The sequence below is a fragment of the Gobio gobio genome (genome assembly GCF_949357685.1).
Source record: "Gobio gobio genome assembly, chromosome: 1".
Lineage (NCBI taxonomy): Eukaryota > Metazoa > Chordata > Actinopteri > Cypriniformes > Gobionidae > Gobio > Gobio gobio.
In genome coordinates this window covers 38242689-38263296 of record NC_137097.1, presented here as the reverse complement: position 1 = coordinate 38263296, position 20608 = coordinate 38242689, and the positions used below count along the sequence as shown (strand labels likewise).

At 41.2% G+C, this 20608-nt stretch overlaps 1 protein-coding gene across 3 annotated transcripts; it reads right to left on the bottom strand.

The window, feature by feature from the left end:
• Positions 1-1890: 1890 nt before the first annotated feature.
• On the bottom strand, positions 1891-13673 carry slc16a5b (solute carrier family 16 member 5b). 3 transcript variants are annotated; one of them, XM_079826011.1, is made up of 5 exons: positions 13435-13673; positions 11223-11662; positions 6533-6676; positions 5567-6430; positions 1891-2659 (listed from the first exon to the last, which is right to left on the bottom strand). In XM_079826011.1, the coding sequence occupies exons 2-5, from the start codon at positions 11641-11643 to the stop codon at positions 2406-2408; spliced, it is 1683 nt and encodes a 560-aa protein (XP_079682137.1). In that variant the 5' UTR covers positions 11644-11662; positions 13435-13673; the 3' UTR covers positions 1891-2405. The 3 variants fall into 3 exon arrangements, with proteins under 3 accessions (XP_079682137.1, XP_079682138.1, XP_079682136.1); XM_079826012.1 differs by having other exon boundaries at positions 13308-13443; XM_079826010.1 differs by lacking the exon at positions 13435-13673 and adding an exon at positions 12846-13079.
• Positions 13674-20608: the final 6935 nt, after the last annotated feature.

The following is a 20608-nucleotide window of genomic DNA, read 5'->3' as shown; positions in this document are numbered from 1 at the left end:
GACCTTATATAGACAGGTGTGTGCCTTTCCAAATCATGTCCAATCAACTGAATTGACCACAGGTGGACTCCAATCAAGTTGTAGAAACATCTCAAGGATGATCAGTGGAAACAGGAGCGCCGAGCTCAATTTTGAGGGTCATGGCAAAGGCTGTGAATATTGCTGTACATATTTTTTTAAATACATTTCCAAAGATTTCAAACAAACTTGTTTCACGTTGTCATTATGGGGTATTGTTTGTAGAATGTTGAGGAAAATAATGAATTTAATCCATTTTGGAATAAGGCTGTAACAACAAAATGTGGAAAAAGTTAAGCACTGTGAATACTTTCCGGATGCACTGTATGTGCATGTGGTATTTTTACCAGCTAAGAACTTGCAACGATCTAAAACAATGTGTAAAGGAGTCAAAACAACGGCAGGAACTGGGAGTGACACACAAATGAACATCTGCTGTGAGGAGACATGGTTCTGATGCCTGGGGTTCGTTCAGGCCTATATGTCTTTGGTCTGTGTTGCGTTTATATATTTCAGAAAAAACACACCAGAGTTGGTTTGGAAGCTGAAATGTGGGTGTGCTTATTTGGTGTGGATCAGAGGGCAGCATTCACAAATTCAAATGAATCGCTCTAACCGAGCAATTGCACTAGAGTTCGTTTCGAACCAATCCTGCCAACTGAACACCCTAAAACAATCATGTTTTGGCACAACTGGGGAAATGTGACACTTGACCTCTACAGCAGTGGTTCCCAACCACGTTCCTGGAGGACCCCCAACAGTGCACATTTTGCATGTCTCCTCAATCAAACACACCTGATTCAGGTCATCAGCTCATTAGTAGCTACTCCAAGACCTGTGCTGCGTCCCAATTCGCATACTATCCGTACTAAATAGTATTCGAAAAAAGAATTAGTATGTCCCAAATCTTAGTATGTTGAAAAAAGTATTCCAAAGATTCCCGGATGGTTTACTATTTCCGGTCAGAATCCGAAGTGCAGATCGATGCGCACTCTAACGGCTGATATTGCCCACAACCCATTGCGAGATGGACGAGGATTCGATTAGAACTACAAACGCGGATAAAAAGTGTTTAAAAAACTACAAACATGACGGTTACGCGAGTCTGACGGTTAAGTGGACAGGATTAGATAAAGTGGTTTGAGTGAGCAATTATCAGTATTTAACCGGACGAAAAGATATTTATTCAATATTATCCACATTATATTTCTCCTTCAGCAGCATTGAGAACTTTTGTAATGATACGTTTGGCCATTAACTTTGCAAACACATGAGAGGAGTAAAGACCCACGAAAGGCTACATTTCTCTCCGATACGGTAGGAAATTAAATTGAAAGTGGGGGATTTGAACTGTGACGATGATTGACAGGGCAGTTTAAACGGTGACGGGACTCACGTAAGAGTGACGAAGTAGTATGTCCCAAAGCTTGCATACTCTTCTGCTACACACTCAAAAGTATGTACTTTTTCTTCACAAAAAGAGTACATACTTTTAGGACGTAGTATAAGTAGGCGAATTGGGACGCAGCCCTGATGTGGGTGTGTCAGACAAAGGACACATCCAAAATGTGCACTGTTGGGGGTCCTCCAGTAACGTGGTTGGGAACCACTGCTCTACAGCAGGGGTGTCCAACCCTGTTCCTGGAGAGCTACCACCCTGCAGATTTTAGCTCCAACCTCAATCTAGCACACCTGAACCAGCTAATCATGGGGTTCAGGGTGTTAGATAATTACAGACAGGTGTGTAGGAGCAGGGCTGGAACTGAAATCTGCAGGACGGTTGGACACCCCTGCTCTACAGCATGATTTGATTTGAAGTGTTTACAGAAGGGCAAACGCAAGTGCTTAGTCAAGGAAAACTGACAGACAACTCAAATGCATACATTTTCTTTAATACATATAAATATATAAATAAGTTACTGATTTGAAAAAGCAGCATCTATACAAAAAAAAAAAAAACCATAAGATCTAACATTTATAATTTAAGGCATCTGTTTTCTACATTCATTTGTTTCCAGAACAACCTAATCACTGAATCTATATTACAGTAATATGATCGTCAATTGCAACTGGCCTTTGTCAGTAATCGTGAAGTAGTCTACAGTAATAACAGAAATTGTTTTCTCAAAAATGTGTTTGTGAGGTGATCTGAAGTGATTACAGTTCCATATGGCACCAAGTAGAAGAAGTGGATTATGAAAATTACACCTGAAATTCTGGTCCGATCCATTTACTACAGCAGTCCAGGAAACATTATGATTTATCTCTGTGTATGCAATCTGTGGCAAATACAGCTGATTGTCCACCAATAAGAAAAGACGAGAAGGGTCCTCACTTTAGGGACAAAACTTAGTAGCATATGGTGAAATGCACTCTTGGCAGCCCAATCACACATCAGTCTCAATGTCTTTGTCATTCTTACTATGTAAAGGCACTGGATTATAATCACAATCTATGGTAGTCTTCATGCTTGGCTTCAGTGAATTAGTGTCTTTATGAGTGGAGGAGCTCTTAACCTCTCTGTCCTTCTGTCTGTCCAGCCAGTAGAAGGACAACATGATGAAGAGACCAGCAGTGGACCCGGTTATGCTGCAGGCGAAGAAAACATAGGCGTATTGCCTAGTGCTGTCAACCAAGATTCCTGTAAAATATAAAAAAAAATAAGCCACATTAATCACGTTTACTCCAATTACTGTAATAAAGTGAACTGGGCGTTTCTCAATGGCCTTTGTTTTTCAGAATTATTGAGCTTCTGCAAGAACCAATGAGGCTCATTCTAGTGTTACGCAGCACATTTGAGCTTCTGCAAGAACCAATGAGGTTCATTCTAGTGTTACGCAGCACGTTTGAGCTTCTGCAAGAACCAATGAGGTTCATTCTAGTGTTACGCAGCACATTTGAGCTTCTGCAAGAACCAATAAGATTCATTCTAGTGTTACGCAGCACATTTGAGCTTCTGCAAGAACCAATAAGATTCATTCTAGTGTTACGCAGGACATTTGAGCTTCTGCAAGAACCAATAAGATTCATTCTAGTGTTACGCAGCACATTTGAGCTTCTGCAAGAACCAATAAGATTCATTCTAGTGTTACGCAGCACATTTGAGCTTCTGCAAGAACCAATAAGGTTCATTCTAGTGTTACGCAGCACATTTGAGCTTCTGCAAGAACCAATGAGGCTCATTCTAGTGTTACGCAGCACATTTGAGCTTCTGCAAGAACCAATAAGGTTCATTCTAGTGTTACGCAGCACATTTGAGCTTCTGCAAGAACCAATAAGGTTCATTCTAGTGTTACGCAACACGTTTGTGCTTCTGTAAGAACCAATGAGGTTCATTCTCGTGTTACGCAGCACATTTGAGCTCCCGCAAGAACCAATGAGGTTTGTTATTGCGTGTCAGGCAAGTACAGTTGAGCTTCTGTTTTGTTTGCTGATCAGTGTTTATTTGTGAAAAAAAAGCCTATGTTCAATCGGTTCATCATATAAAGCACCTCAGCTGTGAGAGCAGACCTTCCATGTGCCTTGACATTTGAGTTTACTTGGTAATGGTAACTGGAGAGGATCCCCCTGTACTCAATGTTCTGGATACCAGCCTGTAAATGATCTCATCACCTAACTACATACACAGAAACAACATTTTAGGCTGGGAGTCTTAAGTCCCTTTCAAGGAACTCATCACATTTTATACATTTCCTTAAGTAGCGACTAGTTTATTTTCTTTAATTAGATTATGCAAAGTTTTACCGGATTCAGTGCATCTTGAATTATTATTAGTATTATTTCTTTTTTGATATGGCAAGTTTGATCAGGACTTTCTTATCCAGTATGTGTCTAGATGAAATCCTGGCTGCATGGTCTAGCTTTATTTAACGACTTTTGATGGGGTTAGTTGTTACTTGGTTATTATTTTCCCCACTCTAAACATGACAGCTGCACAAATGAATTTTTAAATGATAGTCTTTTTTTTTTTATAATCATAATTCTTATTGTGGTATTGTAATTTCAGGGAAGAAAAAAAATAATACATAGTACATACTTTTTAGCTCCCAATTTCGGGACTGTCACCCTACTCTGGGGGAGCTATTTTGTGCAAGCAAGACCCCTATCTACAAGTATGAAGAATCATCAGAAGCATCCACAGCGGTGAACCGGCGACAGGGTCATGGGCGGCCACGGCTCTTTATTGCATGTGGGGAGCAAAGGCTGGCCTGTGTGGTCCGATCAAACAGACGAGCTACTGTAGCTCAAACTGCTCAAGAAGTTAATGCTGGTTGTGATAGTAAGGTGTCAGAATACACAGTGCATCACAGTTTGTTGCTTATGGGACTGCATAGCCGCAGACCAGGGTGCCCATACTAACCCCTGTCCACCGCCGAAAGCACCAACAGTGGGCACGTGAGCATCAGAACTGGACCACGGAGCAATGGAAGAAGGTGGCCTGGTCTAAGGAATCACATTTTCTTTTTCATCATATGAATAGGCGGGTGCATGTGCGTGACGCTTACCAAGGGAACATATGGCACCAAGATGCACTATGGGAAGAAGGGAAGCCATTTTATCCCGCAATTCTGAGTTTATATCTTGCAATTCTGACTTTATGTCTTGCAATTCTGACTTGCAATTGCGAGATGTAAACAAAAATTTGCAGTTATCTTTTAAAATGTTTTATTCTGTGGCGGAAACAAGCTTCCATACTTTTCTGTCAGTAAAAGTCAAGTACTTAAGTGTAATTTTAAATATATTTCTGATAAGCACATAAAGTATATTTGAAGTAAATAAAAGGTAGACTGAAAGTATACTTTCTTATTTTTTTGTTTAAAAGAAGTAAAGTAATAGCACATTTCAAAAATGAGTTAGACGTATGACGGAGTATTTCTGTGGCAAATACACTAGGAATAAAGGAACTTCCTGTATGTTTTTTGTTGTTGTTGTTCCTTTTGGAGCTTGAGTTGTTGTATGGAAAAGAGCACCATGTTAAGTGTAAGAAAGAGAAAAAAAAATCACATGGGTTTAAAACAACATGAGTGTGAATATTTGTTAGCCCTGACAAACACACTGCAAAAAATGCTTTTATTTCGCATGTTTGTCTTGTTTCCAGTGTAAATGTATAAAAAAGTATTAAATCAAGATGCATTTACTAGATAAGTAAAATGACATGAGATCTTTTTGTTTTGTTTTGTTTTCTGGAAAATAAAATCAAAATGAAGTGAGTTTTTGCTTAAAACAAGCTAAATTATCTGGCAATGGGGTAAGAAAGATAATCTTGTTTCTTGTTTCGGTCCCAAACAGAAATACAAGTATTTGTCTTACCCCATTGGCAGATTTTTTGCTTTTACTATTCCCAGAAAACAAGAACAAAATATATCATTTTACTTATCTAGTAAAAGCAAAGTTTTTATATATATATATATATATTTGGACTGGAAACCAGACAAAAATAAGTAAGAAAAGCATGTATTGCAGTGTACAAGCAGGCATTCTGCTTTCTCCCACTAATAAATGTATTATTAAAGCAAATAAAAGTCAGAGACACCAAACATTACATCACCTGCTAATGGTGGGCCAAGAAGTAGCATGATGCTCTCCATAATGCTGATGAGTCCCAGGGCGGATGGGAAGCGGCTCATCTCGACCGTGTCCATCAGTACGGTGAACAACAAGGAGCCGACAATGCTCATGGAAAACCCAAACACTATAACATACACCAGCAGTACTGAGAAACTCGTTCCCATCCCACAGATGCAGTTGCTCAACCCGTTGAGCAGCAGAGCCGTGGCAAACAGGTAGGCAAAGTTATGGCTTCCTCGGAAACGAGGCAGCCCGAAAACCAGCGCTGTCGCAGGCCGAACGATGATGTTGATCAATCCGAGGATGGCCATCAGTAGAGCGGCTCGGTCTTGCTCCATACCGTATGCGGTGGCATAGGGAACCAGGTAAACCAGGGGCACCACGAAGCCCAGCATCATCCAGGACACCCCAAGAGCGTAGGCACAGAAGTATGGGTTACTGCACAGCAAGTCAAAAGCCATGTGTCTGCGCAGGAAAAGCATGACGGTGGAGAGAGTGGCCCGCAGGCGGCCCTTCAGACCCTCTCTTTCCCGATGAACAGAAAGGCAATTGGTTTTGAGGTGGTGATTGTCCGTCGGTCCGGTCATGGCTTCTGTCTTTGGTTTGACCCCAAGGGGGCGCATCACAGCCCCGCAAACGCAGCAGTTCAACAGAACCCCTCCCAGCACCAGAAAGCTACCCCGCCAACCAAAGCAGCTGAGCAGATAGTTGGCCAGCAATGGTAGGGTGCTCAGCCCGAGTGCAGTGCCAGTGGAAGACAGGGCGTTGGCGAACGCCCTGCGACGCACAAAGTAGTGGCCAACCATGGTGATCGATGGCTGGAAAGACAAAGAGAATCCCATTCCTAAGAAAGGAAAGACAATTTAGTCCGTTTCATGTGGTTCATCCTACTGTGCAAGAACATGATTTTCACACCACTGTTTCTGTGAAGGTAATATATACCCACCTGTGATAATGCCAGCAGTGATATACAGCTCTACCATTGTCTGTGCAAATGAGCTGGCTGCCATTCCCAGTCCGCTCAGGATACCGCCAATAATTATTGTTGCACGGCAACCGCAGCGTTCCACGAGAACACTACATATGGGGCCTACGGAAAGACAATGGCATTGTATGAACAATAATGGACGTGGTTGGTCGCAAATACGCAGTGTCACGGTGTGCACACAATAGCTGCATTTCAGAGGATCCTGTTTATTGTCCTCACATATGCAGATGATGACAAACAAAGAATTGGCCGTTTACATAACACTATGTATATTCAAAGTAAGGACCATTCACTGCATTTGATAGGCTTTGACAAAAAGGTTTACATTTGATTATGGAATCAGCTGTCTTTCAAAATATTGGATTATGTCGACTGATAAATTCACATTTTGGTCCCTTGTGAAAAAGAAGTGCACTTAATTGCCCCTACTAAAAATAAGTATTCAATAAGTATACTTACGTAAAGTTGAGGTATATTTTAAGTATAGTTTATGTAGTAAGTATACTAATATCAGTGTACTAGTAGTAAACTTTGTAGTGGTCTATTTCATTACTACTTTTTAAATGTATAAAAGCTATTAATAATAGCTACTTTAAGTGTAACAGTAGTAAACTTTGAGTACACAGCTAGTTTTTTGATTGTGCTGCAACCAAACTACAAGTGAACGTGTAGGGATACTGATAGCTCACTCGTAGAATTTTTTTTAGTTTATGAAAGTATACTTTCATGTGTACTCCCAGTAAACTACTAGTTTAGTAGTTTTATACTGCTGCAAGTATACTTCTAAGTTTTCATTAGTTTAATTTATATTATTTTTGCACTTTTAGTATACTACTATGTTCCTATTTAGGTATTAAAGCACAGTTATATATATATATATATATATATATATATATATATATATATATATATATATATATATATATATATATATATATATATATATATACATTCTTATGTAAATTCTTATGTACATTAACAGTGGACTATACAAAAACTCACAAATTCAGAATTAAAAACAGTTTTCCTTACAAATCATTATTTTCAATAAATGTACGTTTGTAAGACAGTATGTTAAACTATGTGAAAAACATGTTTAATAAAAAGAGTAAACAGCTACAAGACAAGTATACTTAGAATACTTTATTATACTTTTAAGTATATCTCGATTAAAATGGTTGAGTATAGGCCAAATAGACTTTTCTGTCAGTATAAGTCCAGTATACTTAAGTGTAATTTTAAATATATTGCTGATAAGTACATAAAGTATATTTGAAGTACATAAAAGGTAGACTGAAACAATTTTTTTTTGTTTAAAAATTGTATACCAATATCACACTTGAATAAACTTCTTTTTTTGTAATGGTGTATTGAATGTAGTGCACTTCAAATCTTAAAAGTATATTTTAAAAACTACTGGCAGATTATATAATATTAATGAAATAAAAGACCATTTAAGTGTACTTAAAGAGAGCACACTTTCATGACTGTTTCTAAACACACTTAAGTTCACTTTAAAAAAGGTGCACTTTGTAATAATGTAAAATTCAAAGTTTACTTTAAAGTAAATTTTCAGTCATTGTTTAAAAAAATAGTGTTTTAAAGTAGTACACTTTTTGTTGTGTTGACTAACATAGTAAAGCACGTGTAAAGTACTTGATTATAATAACTGTAGTACGTTATTCAATGTTATATTAAGTTAATATATTTGAAATGTGCTAAATTGCAACTTCATCATTACAAATGAGTAATTACAAATGTATTTAGTGCTGTCAAATTGATTAATTGTGATTAATCGCATGCAAAATAAAAGTTTGTTTGCATAAAATATGTACTGTGTATAATGATTATATATATTTGAATACACACACATACATGTATATATTTAAGAAAATATGTGCATGTATATTCTGTATATATTTTTATATAATTTATATATACTTGTACAGTTTACCATAAATGTCAGTATATTCAGCTGTACACTTTAACCATATATACAAAAAAAAAAAAAAAAAAACAGAATTATAACAGTACATATAAAGATGTACATAAAACCTACTTAAGTGGGTCAAAATAGCACCCTAAAGTTCAACTAATTGCATTTAATATAAATTTGAACTAAAATGCATTTTCATTTAGTTGGAATTAACATGCAATCAAGTGTCTGAAAACATTACATTCAGTTCACACTTCAGTATTTTAAAATAAATTATTTCCATATTAAGTACTCTTTTTAAAAGTCTGCTTAAGTGTTCTTTTCACAAGTGGTAATAAAACTTCAAATTAAAGCTATAGTAGGCTATTTCACTTCTGCTCAACCAGAAGCACTAACGCAATTGTTTTTCCCAACAGGTTTCCCAAGCGCCCTTTTCCATCCTTTCCCGATCTCCACATCTTGTTCATTCAACCAATCAAACCATTGATATCAATTCATTTCATTACAATGGACACTATAGTTAAAGAAGTGGGCTAGTAAACATCTAGTTGGTATTTGATTTCTCTTGTGTTGATTAGTATATACAGTAGCATTAAGGTAATCCAAAAGTAACTAAAATTATAATCTGATTATGTTATATTTGGATTATGTTACTGATCACTTAGTAAACAATTAGTCATTTATACTAGAATCCTATAGTTTTTATAGTAATCCTCCTGGTCCTGCCCTAATCATTGGTTGACATGTTAGCACGACTCAAACAAACAATGTCCTGAAATTGTTTACTTTTTCAGGAAACCAGCCTATAAGGCTTACTTAGAGCTGTCTTTGCACATTTATCTGGGATAAGAAAAAAGTACACACTTTTAGAATGCTATTTTATCGATTGAGTCATATCTAAGTGGGTATCATATCCCAAGACAAAACGAGCATCACAAAATATCATCACTTTTGCACCATTCCTTTTTGGTTGTTAAACGAGAAACCTGATTTGATGTGACACTTTGCGCCCACTGAGCACAGTTAGTATAGTGCAAATTACTTCAAGCTCTTTAAAACCGCAGGGGAGATTGAACATTTGCCCCGCTTAAATGAATGCTTTAGGCGTCACGGAACTGTGAAAATAAACTTGAATAGGGATCACCTTAACATTGTCTTTGGCACTAACTTGTCCAGCAGACAGCAAAGAGAAAGGGCTGGGAAGACAAATAAACATTTAAACTCAAAGAAGAACAACGGTATCTTAGCTGTTCCAGAGGATATAATAGCACCCTCCTGCCTGTAGATGTTCACTGCAGTTCACACAAAATATTGTGTATATATTAGTATACTACTGTTGTGTAACCTATGGATGCAACCTAATGGATTGTAATAGTGGCATACCTTGTGTACTTTGAACTCGGTAACGAATACCGAGCTGCTTTAAGCTGAATAAAAATGCCAGTCCCCCAAATCCTTTTCTGCACGTCAGCTATTCTGAGTTGAACTGCAATGACTGGATGAATTTCCCTGTGAAGTGATAAGTGTACACTTGTTCCTACTGTAGTGTCCTGACTGAGCATATGCACTCTTAGTGATTTAGAAGCTCACTTAAAGGGTTAGTTCACATCAAAATGAACATTATCCCAAAATGTACTCACCCTTAAGCCATCCTAGGTGTACATAACTTTCTTCTTTCAGCCAAACACAACCGGAGTTATATAAAAAATATCATGGCTCTTCCAAGCTTTATTATGGGACTGAGATTTTGAAGCCCAAAAAAGTACATCCATCCATTATAAAAGTAATCCATACGGCTCCGGGGAGTTAATAGAGGCCTTCTGAAGCCAAACAAGAGTCTAGTTCAGGCAGAAGAGTGACCTCTGTCCCGACGTATGACGTATTGATGAACTCTAAAGCGCAGAGGAAAGAGCAAAACAAAAAACGGTCACAAATCGGAAGTTAAAGAGAAATGTGGGAGGAGCTTGAGTTTGTTGCCCAGCCCTATTTGTTTGAACTGTGAGAGGCGTCAACTCTCACCTAAACTTACGCTACTCCTACATCTCACGTCATTGGGTCAGAGGTCACTCCTCTGCAGGAACTAGACTTGTGTACGGCCGTTACCGGAAACCAGTGATTATAGTTTATAAAGTTATAAATATGGATATTTTTCTTACACAAATGCATCGCTTTGCTACAGAAGCCCTTTATTATCACCCTGGAGCTGTATGGATTAATTTTATGATGGATGGATGTGCTTTTTTGGGCTTCAAAATCTTACCATTAACTCCCATAATAAAGCTTGGAAGAGCCAGGATATTTTTAATAACTCCGACTGTGTTTGGCTGAAAGAAGAATGGCATATACACCTAGGATGGCTTGAGGGTGAGTACATTATGGGATAATTTTCATTTTTGGGTGAACTATCCCTTTAGGATGGCCAATAACCTTGAGTACAAACCCAGAGTTCAAGAGTGCATATTTACCCATCTGGAAGAGAACAGACCACCGCTGTCATCCTCTGACCTCTGTGCCTGTTTATGTTTCATGTTATTAAACAGATCAGTGTTGCACAACTAAATAATGACAGTAACTTGATAAGTGTTTTTCAGATACTGTATCTGACCCTGTGGTGAGGGTGTCTGCGGGTGCGGCGTGAGGATTGCGTCACAAAGCGCGGATTAACTAATGGATCAAATGCACGAATCAGCAGTATCAGATAACCATCCCTACCGCCTGCATGCAGCACCGCCATCATGATAGCTGGCACCCATGACGTCTCAGTGTTGCTGGCTTGGAAGTCGCTCTGCAAGTCTGTGTAAAATATCCCGATGCAAGTAGGGAAAGCCAGAGTCATCGCTAAGACCAGAACGGTAGCTGCAACGACCACCCAGCCCCAGCCGCCCTCAGGCGCCACCTGGCCACCGCTGCTGTCCTCCGGTCCTGTGCGGGAATGATTCTGCGCCTCTAGAAAAGTGGAGGATTCCTCTTCCTGTTGGTCCGGCTCGTCTGACTCACAGCTGGCCGTTTCTGCCGGCCCAGAATCTGTTTCTACGACCAGCATAGAGGACGTTCTACTCCGCGTTACAGGGGTTGTGCCAGCATCGGCCCTGTTTGGCATCAGGGTCTGATGAACCTCTGCACCCTCCGTCATTGTCTCCTCACTCAAGTGCCTACAGGGGTTAGACAACAAGCAAATTATCATTATTTTTTACAATACTATCTATAAAAGAAAATCAAGCACTTTTTGATAAAGCAGTGTTGATAAGCACTCATTTTGCATGCAGTAAACGTCTCTGGTTTTAAATCCCCAATATGGAAATTGTCACATTCAGCCACACAACTCTGTGTGTTTTGTGGAATTGGGGGCTGAGTAACTTTGTTTGTGTCAAACACTAAAAACCCAGCAGAACATTGCTCAAAGCGTCACACTGCCTCCGCCGGCTTGCCTTCTTCCCATAGTGCATCCTGGGGCCATGTGTTCCCCAGGTAAGAGACGCACATGCACCCGGCCATCCACGTGATGTAAAAGAAAAAAGGCCACCTTCTTCCATTGCTCCGTGGTCCAGTTCTGCACTCCCGGCGGTGGACAAGGGTCAGCATGGGCACCCTGACTGGCCTGCGGCTATGCAGCCCCATATGCAACAAACTGTGATGCACTGTGTATTCTGACACCTTACTATCACATCAACTTTCAGGACAAAATGTTCACTTGCTGCCTAATATATCCCACCCACTAACAGGTGCTGTGATGAAGAGATCATCAGTGTTATTCACTTCACCGGTCAGTGGTGAAGGATATATACAGTCAAACCAAAATGTATTCAGACACCTTCAACATTTCTCACATTATCACTAGTTAAGAAAATGGTATACAAAATATGACAAGAACTCAGACTGTAAGAGAGTGTCAGAACATATTAATCTTGATAATAACTTTGATAGAAAGGTACAATCGGTTACAAATAAACCAATCAGCGGTTAAATTAAGTACACAATTAGATAATACCAATTTAGATCAGCCAATGACCACCAAGCAATGCTTCCTTTTGTTCAGTATGTGGTGTAAAAGGTTGCATTAGCAATTAAAGAAAAAAAAAAAATTAAACAAAACATGGTCAGGTCAAAGTGTATGAAGAATTCCTTAGGGTTTCTGCATTTTAACATAGGAAATGCATTAGTCAAAACATTTAAATCGGTCTTTATCATCTGTATAGTTTTTGATTCTGACTCTTAAGGTCAAATTCTCCTCGCTTCGAAACAGATTTTCATTATTAGTCAACTATTTGCTTCATATTTTATCATGCTACATTACTTTGTATCATACATCACCGACATTTCAGTCTCTTTACAAACCTTTCTGATTTGTAAAACATTGGGGAGCCAAGAATGATTGACGACGAATTAATTTGACTGGTTTGGTTCGTTAGCATATGTTAGACAATGCAATGCAGCTTTACAAGAAAGTTTCATAAATCACCCCCCCCCCCCCCCCCCCCCCCTGTTTCTCTTATGTTCGTAGGCTATAACAAGTCAAATTTCACCGGCAGCATCACGCGCACATATCGCAATCAGTTCCTGAACAGCAACGGACCGGTAATCCGCGCAAGTCAGAACTTGCACGCGAGGCAGGTGACCGGTTTTATTTTTTTGGCACAGCGCTATAGTAGCTAATTAAAATAAACTGCTCTTGTAAATAAACTGCCTTGACTCTCTGAAACATGAGATTAAGTACCAAGAAGATCGGAAATCTCACCTTTAAAACACACATCCTAATAATAACGCAAATAAAGCTGAGGTGAAGAGATAAAGACACACCTGCTTTTATGTTTGGTCAGTCATCCGTATCATGAAGCCACCCTCAACATCAACTCTAATAAAACAGCCAGCAGGGTATTGTGTGCGGCTGAATACAACAACATAACCACCACTATGTTTTCCTCACCTTTAGGACGTAGATGACATCTGTGCTTGACGTTAAGTGGTCCTCCGTGTGCGCTGCTGTTGACCACTCGCGCGCCCTCTGACCCGCGCGAGAGAACGGCGGCGCGCGCTGTGTATACTGAGAGCTGCGGGGAAGCCCGAGACTCCCTGTGGGAATATGCGGTTTAGACGTGGACGGGATTAGAGAGAGCTCGTGACAGCAGGCTACTTTGTCAACTCCATTATGATTTCTTCATCACTGCCCCGTTGCCACGCTATAAACTCTGACGTAATAAAAATTACAGTCCTGCCAGCACCCACGTCAATGCGTATGACTGACATCCCAAAAGATATGAGGTCTTTCATAAAATATTTTTTTCTTAGTGACCACTATTGAGGGGTAGGTTGTAGCTACACATTGTCAGTTCTTTCTTTTCATCCAATCTATTAATTTCACTATTTAATTGTGAGAAGTTTAACATGTTTAAAGGTAATTGTTTTGATTTTGCTGATGTATGTTGTGCATTTTTTCACTTAAAACTATTTCAATAGTAGGCTAAATGGCTTGAAGAATTTCCATATTGGGTGCATGACATAAACAGAAAAGTGTCCAGTTTCTAGGCTAATAATTATTTCAAAACATCCACTTACTGTAACAGCTGGTTTGATTTTTGTGTTGTGTTGTGTTGTGTAGTGTTTTGGGGAAATGTACTCCATATGGAGTACCTCACTGACCTTTAGCATAACCATGAAAGTAATGAAAATAACAAGAACACCATGGATGCGATGGAGGGCATTGATGTACACCGATCAGGCATAACATTATTACAGGTGAAATGAATAACACTGATTATCTCTTCATCACTGCACCTATTAGTGAGTGGGATATATTAGGCAGCAAGTGAACATTTTGTCCTCAAAATTGCTGTGTACAGGTCAGTACTGTATGTAAAGTATTTAATATTTTAATTGTCATAACAGAACAAATTGTCATACTTGTTTATGTAGACCTGCAGTAACACAGAGCCCGGTCTATGGTTTACGGCCTATGGGCCCAAGGCATAAGCGAACAAACGGTTACTTAGGGCCACCAGGGGGACCCCAAGAGCACATTAAATGTCATGCTTTATGATGATTGAAATCACGAAATGGCCTTAAACAATTACTAAATAAATTGCGAAATGTTACGTTTTCTAATATATGCATGGATTTATTCTGACAGCGCTGCACGAGCTCGCAGCGCCATCGACTGCTTGTTAGCCAGGGTTGAAGGTGCAAAGTGCGCAAAAAAATCTGCGCTCAAGCGGTGCTACTCGTCAGTTGCCCGGTAACCTTTTTATGAATGCACTTGCAGTACGAGTTCACAGGTGGGAAGTCACCGGTTTGACTGCAATTCCAGTGCATTTTTACGAGTAGAAGCATCATTTTCGCGCATCACACACTGTAAAAAAATGATTGTGATTTTAACGGTATTTTACTGTAAAAATGCTACGGTGAAAAACAGTTAATTGGTTAACAGAAAGTTTACGTACTATATACGGTGAATAACTGTAATAGATCTAACCTTACATTTCATTTAATTTTACAGTAAAATATCGTTAAATTTACAGTTTTTGGAAGTGAAAAAGAAAAAGTCATTGTGTAATTTACAGTGAAAACCCGTAAATGGACATTCCCAGAATTCCCTGCGTGACACTTCGCCTTTGATGTATTTTCATTGCAATAACTATGTTTCTTCTTTGTTTTTTCTAATCACTTATGTACATTAGGGTTTTATGTTACATCTGATGTTGTTAAATTAATGTTTATTGCATTTTTTTATGCAAAGTTTTGTGTTTTACCATGATGGTGTTTAGTGTTTGTGTGAATGACACTGAGCACCTTCTATATATTAGTATTGTCCTCTTAAAAGCTGTTTGTGATGAGCTTTGATTCATCACGTGATTCTCATCACCACTGTGATTGGTGGTTGTCCGTATATTAAAGGTACATAACAGATATTAGTATTTCAATAGGCTGGTAATTTAACATTATTTCAGTTAATGAAATATGTTTTTTTACCGTAAATAGTTTACAGTGTAAACATAATCATTACAATATAAACCTTTAAATTATACGGTTTTGAACTGTAAAATAAAACCTTTTTTAACTGTAATTATTACATTATAAACCTTTAAATTATACGGATTTGAACTTTAAAATAAAAAAAATTTAACCGTAATTTTTACATTATAAACCTTTAAATTATATGGTGCTGTCACTAAAAACCTAAAACGTTTCTGCCGTATTTTTTACGGTAAAGTTCTGGCAACCACAGCTGCCGTTTTTTTACTGTAAATTTTACGGGAATTTTTTTTTCAGTGCACCCGGATAACAGAAAGTGGGCAAAGAGGCGGGACGTGGCTGGAGCTGAGGTGACGTGTCACTAACGGACAGAAGACAAACTGCAATCCACCCGTCACTCAAAGTGGCCACGCCCTTAATTATGCAGAACTTTAAGACTTTATATAGTGTAAACGAAAAAAGTTGTCATGAAGGGCAAAATTAGCTGTATAGACCAAAACCACAATTTGTACCAGGCTGTAAACATGTTTTTTTTTTTCTGCTGTAAAGTTGGGCATTTTAACATGGGGCTCAATGAGATTCTGCTCCCTTTTTGAGTCTGTCCCTAGCGGCCAGTCGATGAATTGCAGTTTATTTCACTTCCGTATTGGCTTCAAGATAAACTGGGGGAGGTTGCCGCTTGGGTTAGGGGTTGCCTGGAACGCGGCATAAGGTCTTCCTGCATGTTTCCGCTAAAAGCTCTGTTAGACGTTTGAAAAAAATCCATCAACATTTCTTGTTTTTCTCTTCTGCTCATCAAGGCTGCATTTATTTGATCAAAAATACGTTAATATTGTGAAATATTATTGCAATGTAAAACAGCTGTTTTCTATGTGAATACATAATAAAGTGTAATGTATTCCTGTGATCAAAGCTGAATTTTCAGCATCATCACTCCAGTCTTCAGTGTCACATGATCCTTGATATGATGATTTGCTGCTCTACAAACATTTCTGATTATTATCAATGTTGAAAATTAAGGTTTTTTTTTTTAGGATTATTTGAAAGCTTTCTATTTCAGATAAATGCTGTTCTTTTGAACCTTCTATTCATCAAAGAATCCTGGGGGGAAATTGTGAGCATACTGTTACACAGGAGTTTCCTGTGTCACCTCCACATTCACAGAGGGATCCATCTCCAGAGTATTGACTATGGCCATGCAAACTACATTTCCCATAATGCTGCTCTCCTGGACTGATCACACACCTGCTCATCATTGATTACACTCACACCTGCACTTCATTTCCACATGTATAAGAATCCCTCTCTCACACCCATTCAGTGCGAAGTCTTGTTTTGCCCTGGCATACATACTGAGCGATTGTCTACTGATTCTGTTTATTCTGGTTTAGATCTTGGACTGTTTTTGGAACTCTTCGACCACTCTCTGGCTACCTCGACCTTGGACTGTTTCCTGGCTAACTGAACATACTCTGGCTCCCACGACCCTGCACTGTTACCCGTGTTTGAAACCTTGCTGCCTGCCCCGATCATCAGCACTAGCTTACCTGAGTATTCTTTGCCTTGCCCATACCATTCCTGTCTACCTATCAATACCCTGTCTGTCTGACTTTGTCACTAATTAAAGCTGCAAATGGATCTCTATGACTCTGTGGATTCGTTACAGAAGACTTCGCCACCTCAAGGTCCAGCAGCCGTCTCACAGCTCACCACTGAGATCTCTGCACAGGCTGCCCAGCTAGCTCAACACCAGCTACAGTTGAATCGCCTCACGTCACTCACCGAGGAGCTCGTAACAGCCCTGCAAGGGCTTCAAGCCTCAGCGATCAGCGCCCCCATCGATCAGGCCTCAGGGGTATCACCGCCCTCGGCGAGCACCTCAGTCAATCCTCGTCTCGCTCTTCCAGAGAAGTATGATGGCGCTTCAGCTAAATGCAAAGGCTTCCTGCTCCAATGCCACCTCTACTTTGATCAACAGCCAGCACTCCATCCCACAGATTCAGGGAAAATTGCTTTCATGTGTTCGCTCCTCAAAGGCGCTGGAATGGGTAACTGCCATCTGGAGGCCGGATGGATCTCCTTTCTCCACATTTGCATCATTTACCCAGCAGTTCCGCAGCGTTTTCGAGCACTCCACTGAGCTTGGTGATGCCGGTGAACGCCTTCTCAGTCATACTCAGGGGAGAAGAACCGCCGCCGATTATGCCCTCACGTTTCGCACCCTTGCTGCACAGACCAATTGGGTTGAGGACACCCTGAAAACCCTGTTCAGAAAAGGTCTCACCAAAGAACTTCAGTCTGAGTTAGCTTGCCGCGATGAGGGGAGAACGCTGAACGAATACATCAACCTGGCCATTCAGATCGACAACCTTATTCGTTCTCGGCGCACACCTCGAGTTCCCTATCGTGCTCGTCCCGACGACACGGATGCACCAGAGCCCATGCAGCTGGGTTTTACTCCTCTCACTCCTGAGGAACGCGAGCGTCGCCTGCAGCAGCATCTCTGTCTCTACTGCGGACAGTCTGGTCATCGCAGACTCTCCTGCCCAGTTCGTCCGTCTCTTCAGGCTCAACCGGTGAGTACCCTGGCGGACTCCAACAATCGGTGGTCCGGGTTCACGCTACCTGTTCGTCTCTCTCTACCCGGCAGAATGATTGACACATCCGCTTTGCTAGACTCAGGAGCCGCGGGAAATTTTATGTCTCATGAATTCACTGTACAGCATAAACTCCAAACTAATCCCTGTGACTTCTCTCTGACAGTCGAGGCGCTAGATGGTCGGCCCTTGGGAGAGGGAAGGATTCAACACCTCACCGAAGAGGTAATTCTGCACGTCGGAACACTTCATTCTGAATCAATCAGGTTTTATGTTATTCACGCCCCCAAACACTCCATAATCCTGGGTCTTCCATGGCTGCGCACTCACAACCCACAAATCTCCTGGCGGGAGAACCAAATCATCCAGTGGGATTCTTCGTGCCATAGAAGATGCCTGGCTAAAATCAATCGTACTCCCCGCAACATTCTCCAGTTATCCACGTCGGAGTTCAGTGATTCAGGACTGCCTGCTGTGTATTCTGATCTCTCTGACGTTTTCAGCAAAGTCAAGGCTGCCCAACTTCCAGAACACCGTTCCAGTGATTGTGCCATCGAACTATTACCCGGCACCACACCGCCTAAGGGCAGAATTTTTCCCCTGTCTCAACCAGAGTCCGAAGCGATGAAGAAGCACATAGAGGAAGAACTAGCCAAGGGGTTCATCCGGCCCTCTACCTCACCCGCCGCTGCGGGCTTCTTCTTCTTTAAGAAAAAGGATGGCACACTGCGCCCCTGCATCGACTATCGTGGTCTTAACGAGAATACAGTCAAGTTCAGGTACCCACTGCCCCTGGTGCCAGCCGCTCTCGAACAGCTCCGTCAAGCCAAGTATTATACCAAGTTGGATCTCCGTAATGCCTACAACTTGATTCGTATACGCAGAGGAGACGAGTGGAAGACGGCCTTCTCTACCACTAATGGGCACTATGAGTATCTCGTTATGCCATTCGGGTTGTCCAATAGTCCTTCTGTCTTCCAGGCGTTCATGAATGACGTCTTTCGGGACATGCTGGAGAGGTGGGTAATCGTCTACATCGACGATATACTGATTTACTCTTCAACCATGGAGGAACACGTCAAACATGTCAGATCGGTTCTCAGACGACTCATTCAATATCAGCTCTATGCCAAATTCGAGAAATGTGAATTCCATTGCACAAGAACGTCTTTCCTGGGATACGTCATCAGTCCAGAGGGTGTGGCGATGGACGAGAAGAAGGTTCAGGCGGTCCTAAATTGGCCGGTTCCCCAAACAGTCAAACAGTTGCAACGGTTCCTGGGGTATGCGAATTTCTATCGTCGGTTCATCAGAAACTACAGTACAGTAGCTGCCCCGTTGACCACCATGACCAAACGTCACCACCATCGCTTGAGCTGGACACCTGAGTCCACCAAAGCCTTTGATGAGCTCCGAACACGCTTCACCTCTGCTCCCATCCTGCGGCATCCAGACCCCACACGTCAGTTTATCATCGAGGTGGATGCTTCAAACACTGGAGTAGGTGCAGTTCTGTCCCAGCGTCAAGGCATGCCTGAAAAAATGTATCCTTGTGCCTTCTTTTCTCGTAAATTAACCTCCGCTGAGCGCAACTATGACGTGGGCAACCGTGAATTACTGGCCATGAAACTGGCTTTAGAGGAGTGGCGGCACTGGCTAGAAGGAGCACAGGAATCCTTCATCATCCTCACCGACCACAAGAACCTCGAGTTTCTCCGGACGGCCAAATGCTTGAATCCCCGTCAGGCCCGGTGGGCTCTATTCTTTACAAGATTCCAGTTCACTATCATGTATCGTCCTGGTTCCAAGAACATTAAGGCTGACGCTCTCTCCCGCCAGACCGATGAGACACCCCAACCCACGATCACCGAGAATATTCTTCCTGAGAACCTACTCGTCGCTCCTGTGCAATGGGACATCATTACTGAGATTGAACAGTTCAATCGCCAGGAGCCACCTACCTTGAATGGTCCACCTAATCGCATGTATGTCCCTGCTCCCTTACGCATCCGCCTCATTGATCAGGTACACGCAACGCCCAGTTCTGGTCATCCCGGTATCACCGCCACTGTTCACCTTCTCCGCAACCGGTTCTGGTGGCCCACTCTACTCGCCGACACCACCCACCACATCCAGAATTGCGCCAGTTGCAACACTTCCAAGACGCCTCGTCAATTACCTGCCGGACTTCTAACTCCGTTGCCCATTCCGCAGCGTCCATGGTCCCACATCGCTATAGATTTCATTACAGATCTCCCAGAATCCCAGGGAAATACCACCATATTGACAATAGTTGATCGCTTCTCCAAGGCATGTAGACTGGTGGCCTTACCCAAACTGCCCACAGCACTCGCCACGGCTGAAATCCTCTGCAATCAGGTGTTCCGATTCTACGGCCTTCCTGATGACATCGTGTCAGACCGAGGGTCACAGTTCACCTCCAGAGTCTGGAGGGCTTTCTTCAAACACCTCAATGTGAACATCAGTTTGACCTCCGGATATCACCCCCAATCCAACGGGCAGACCGAACGTTTA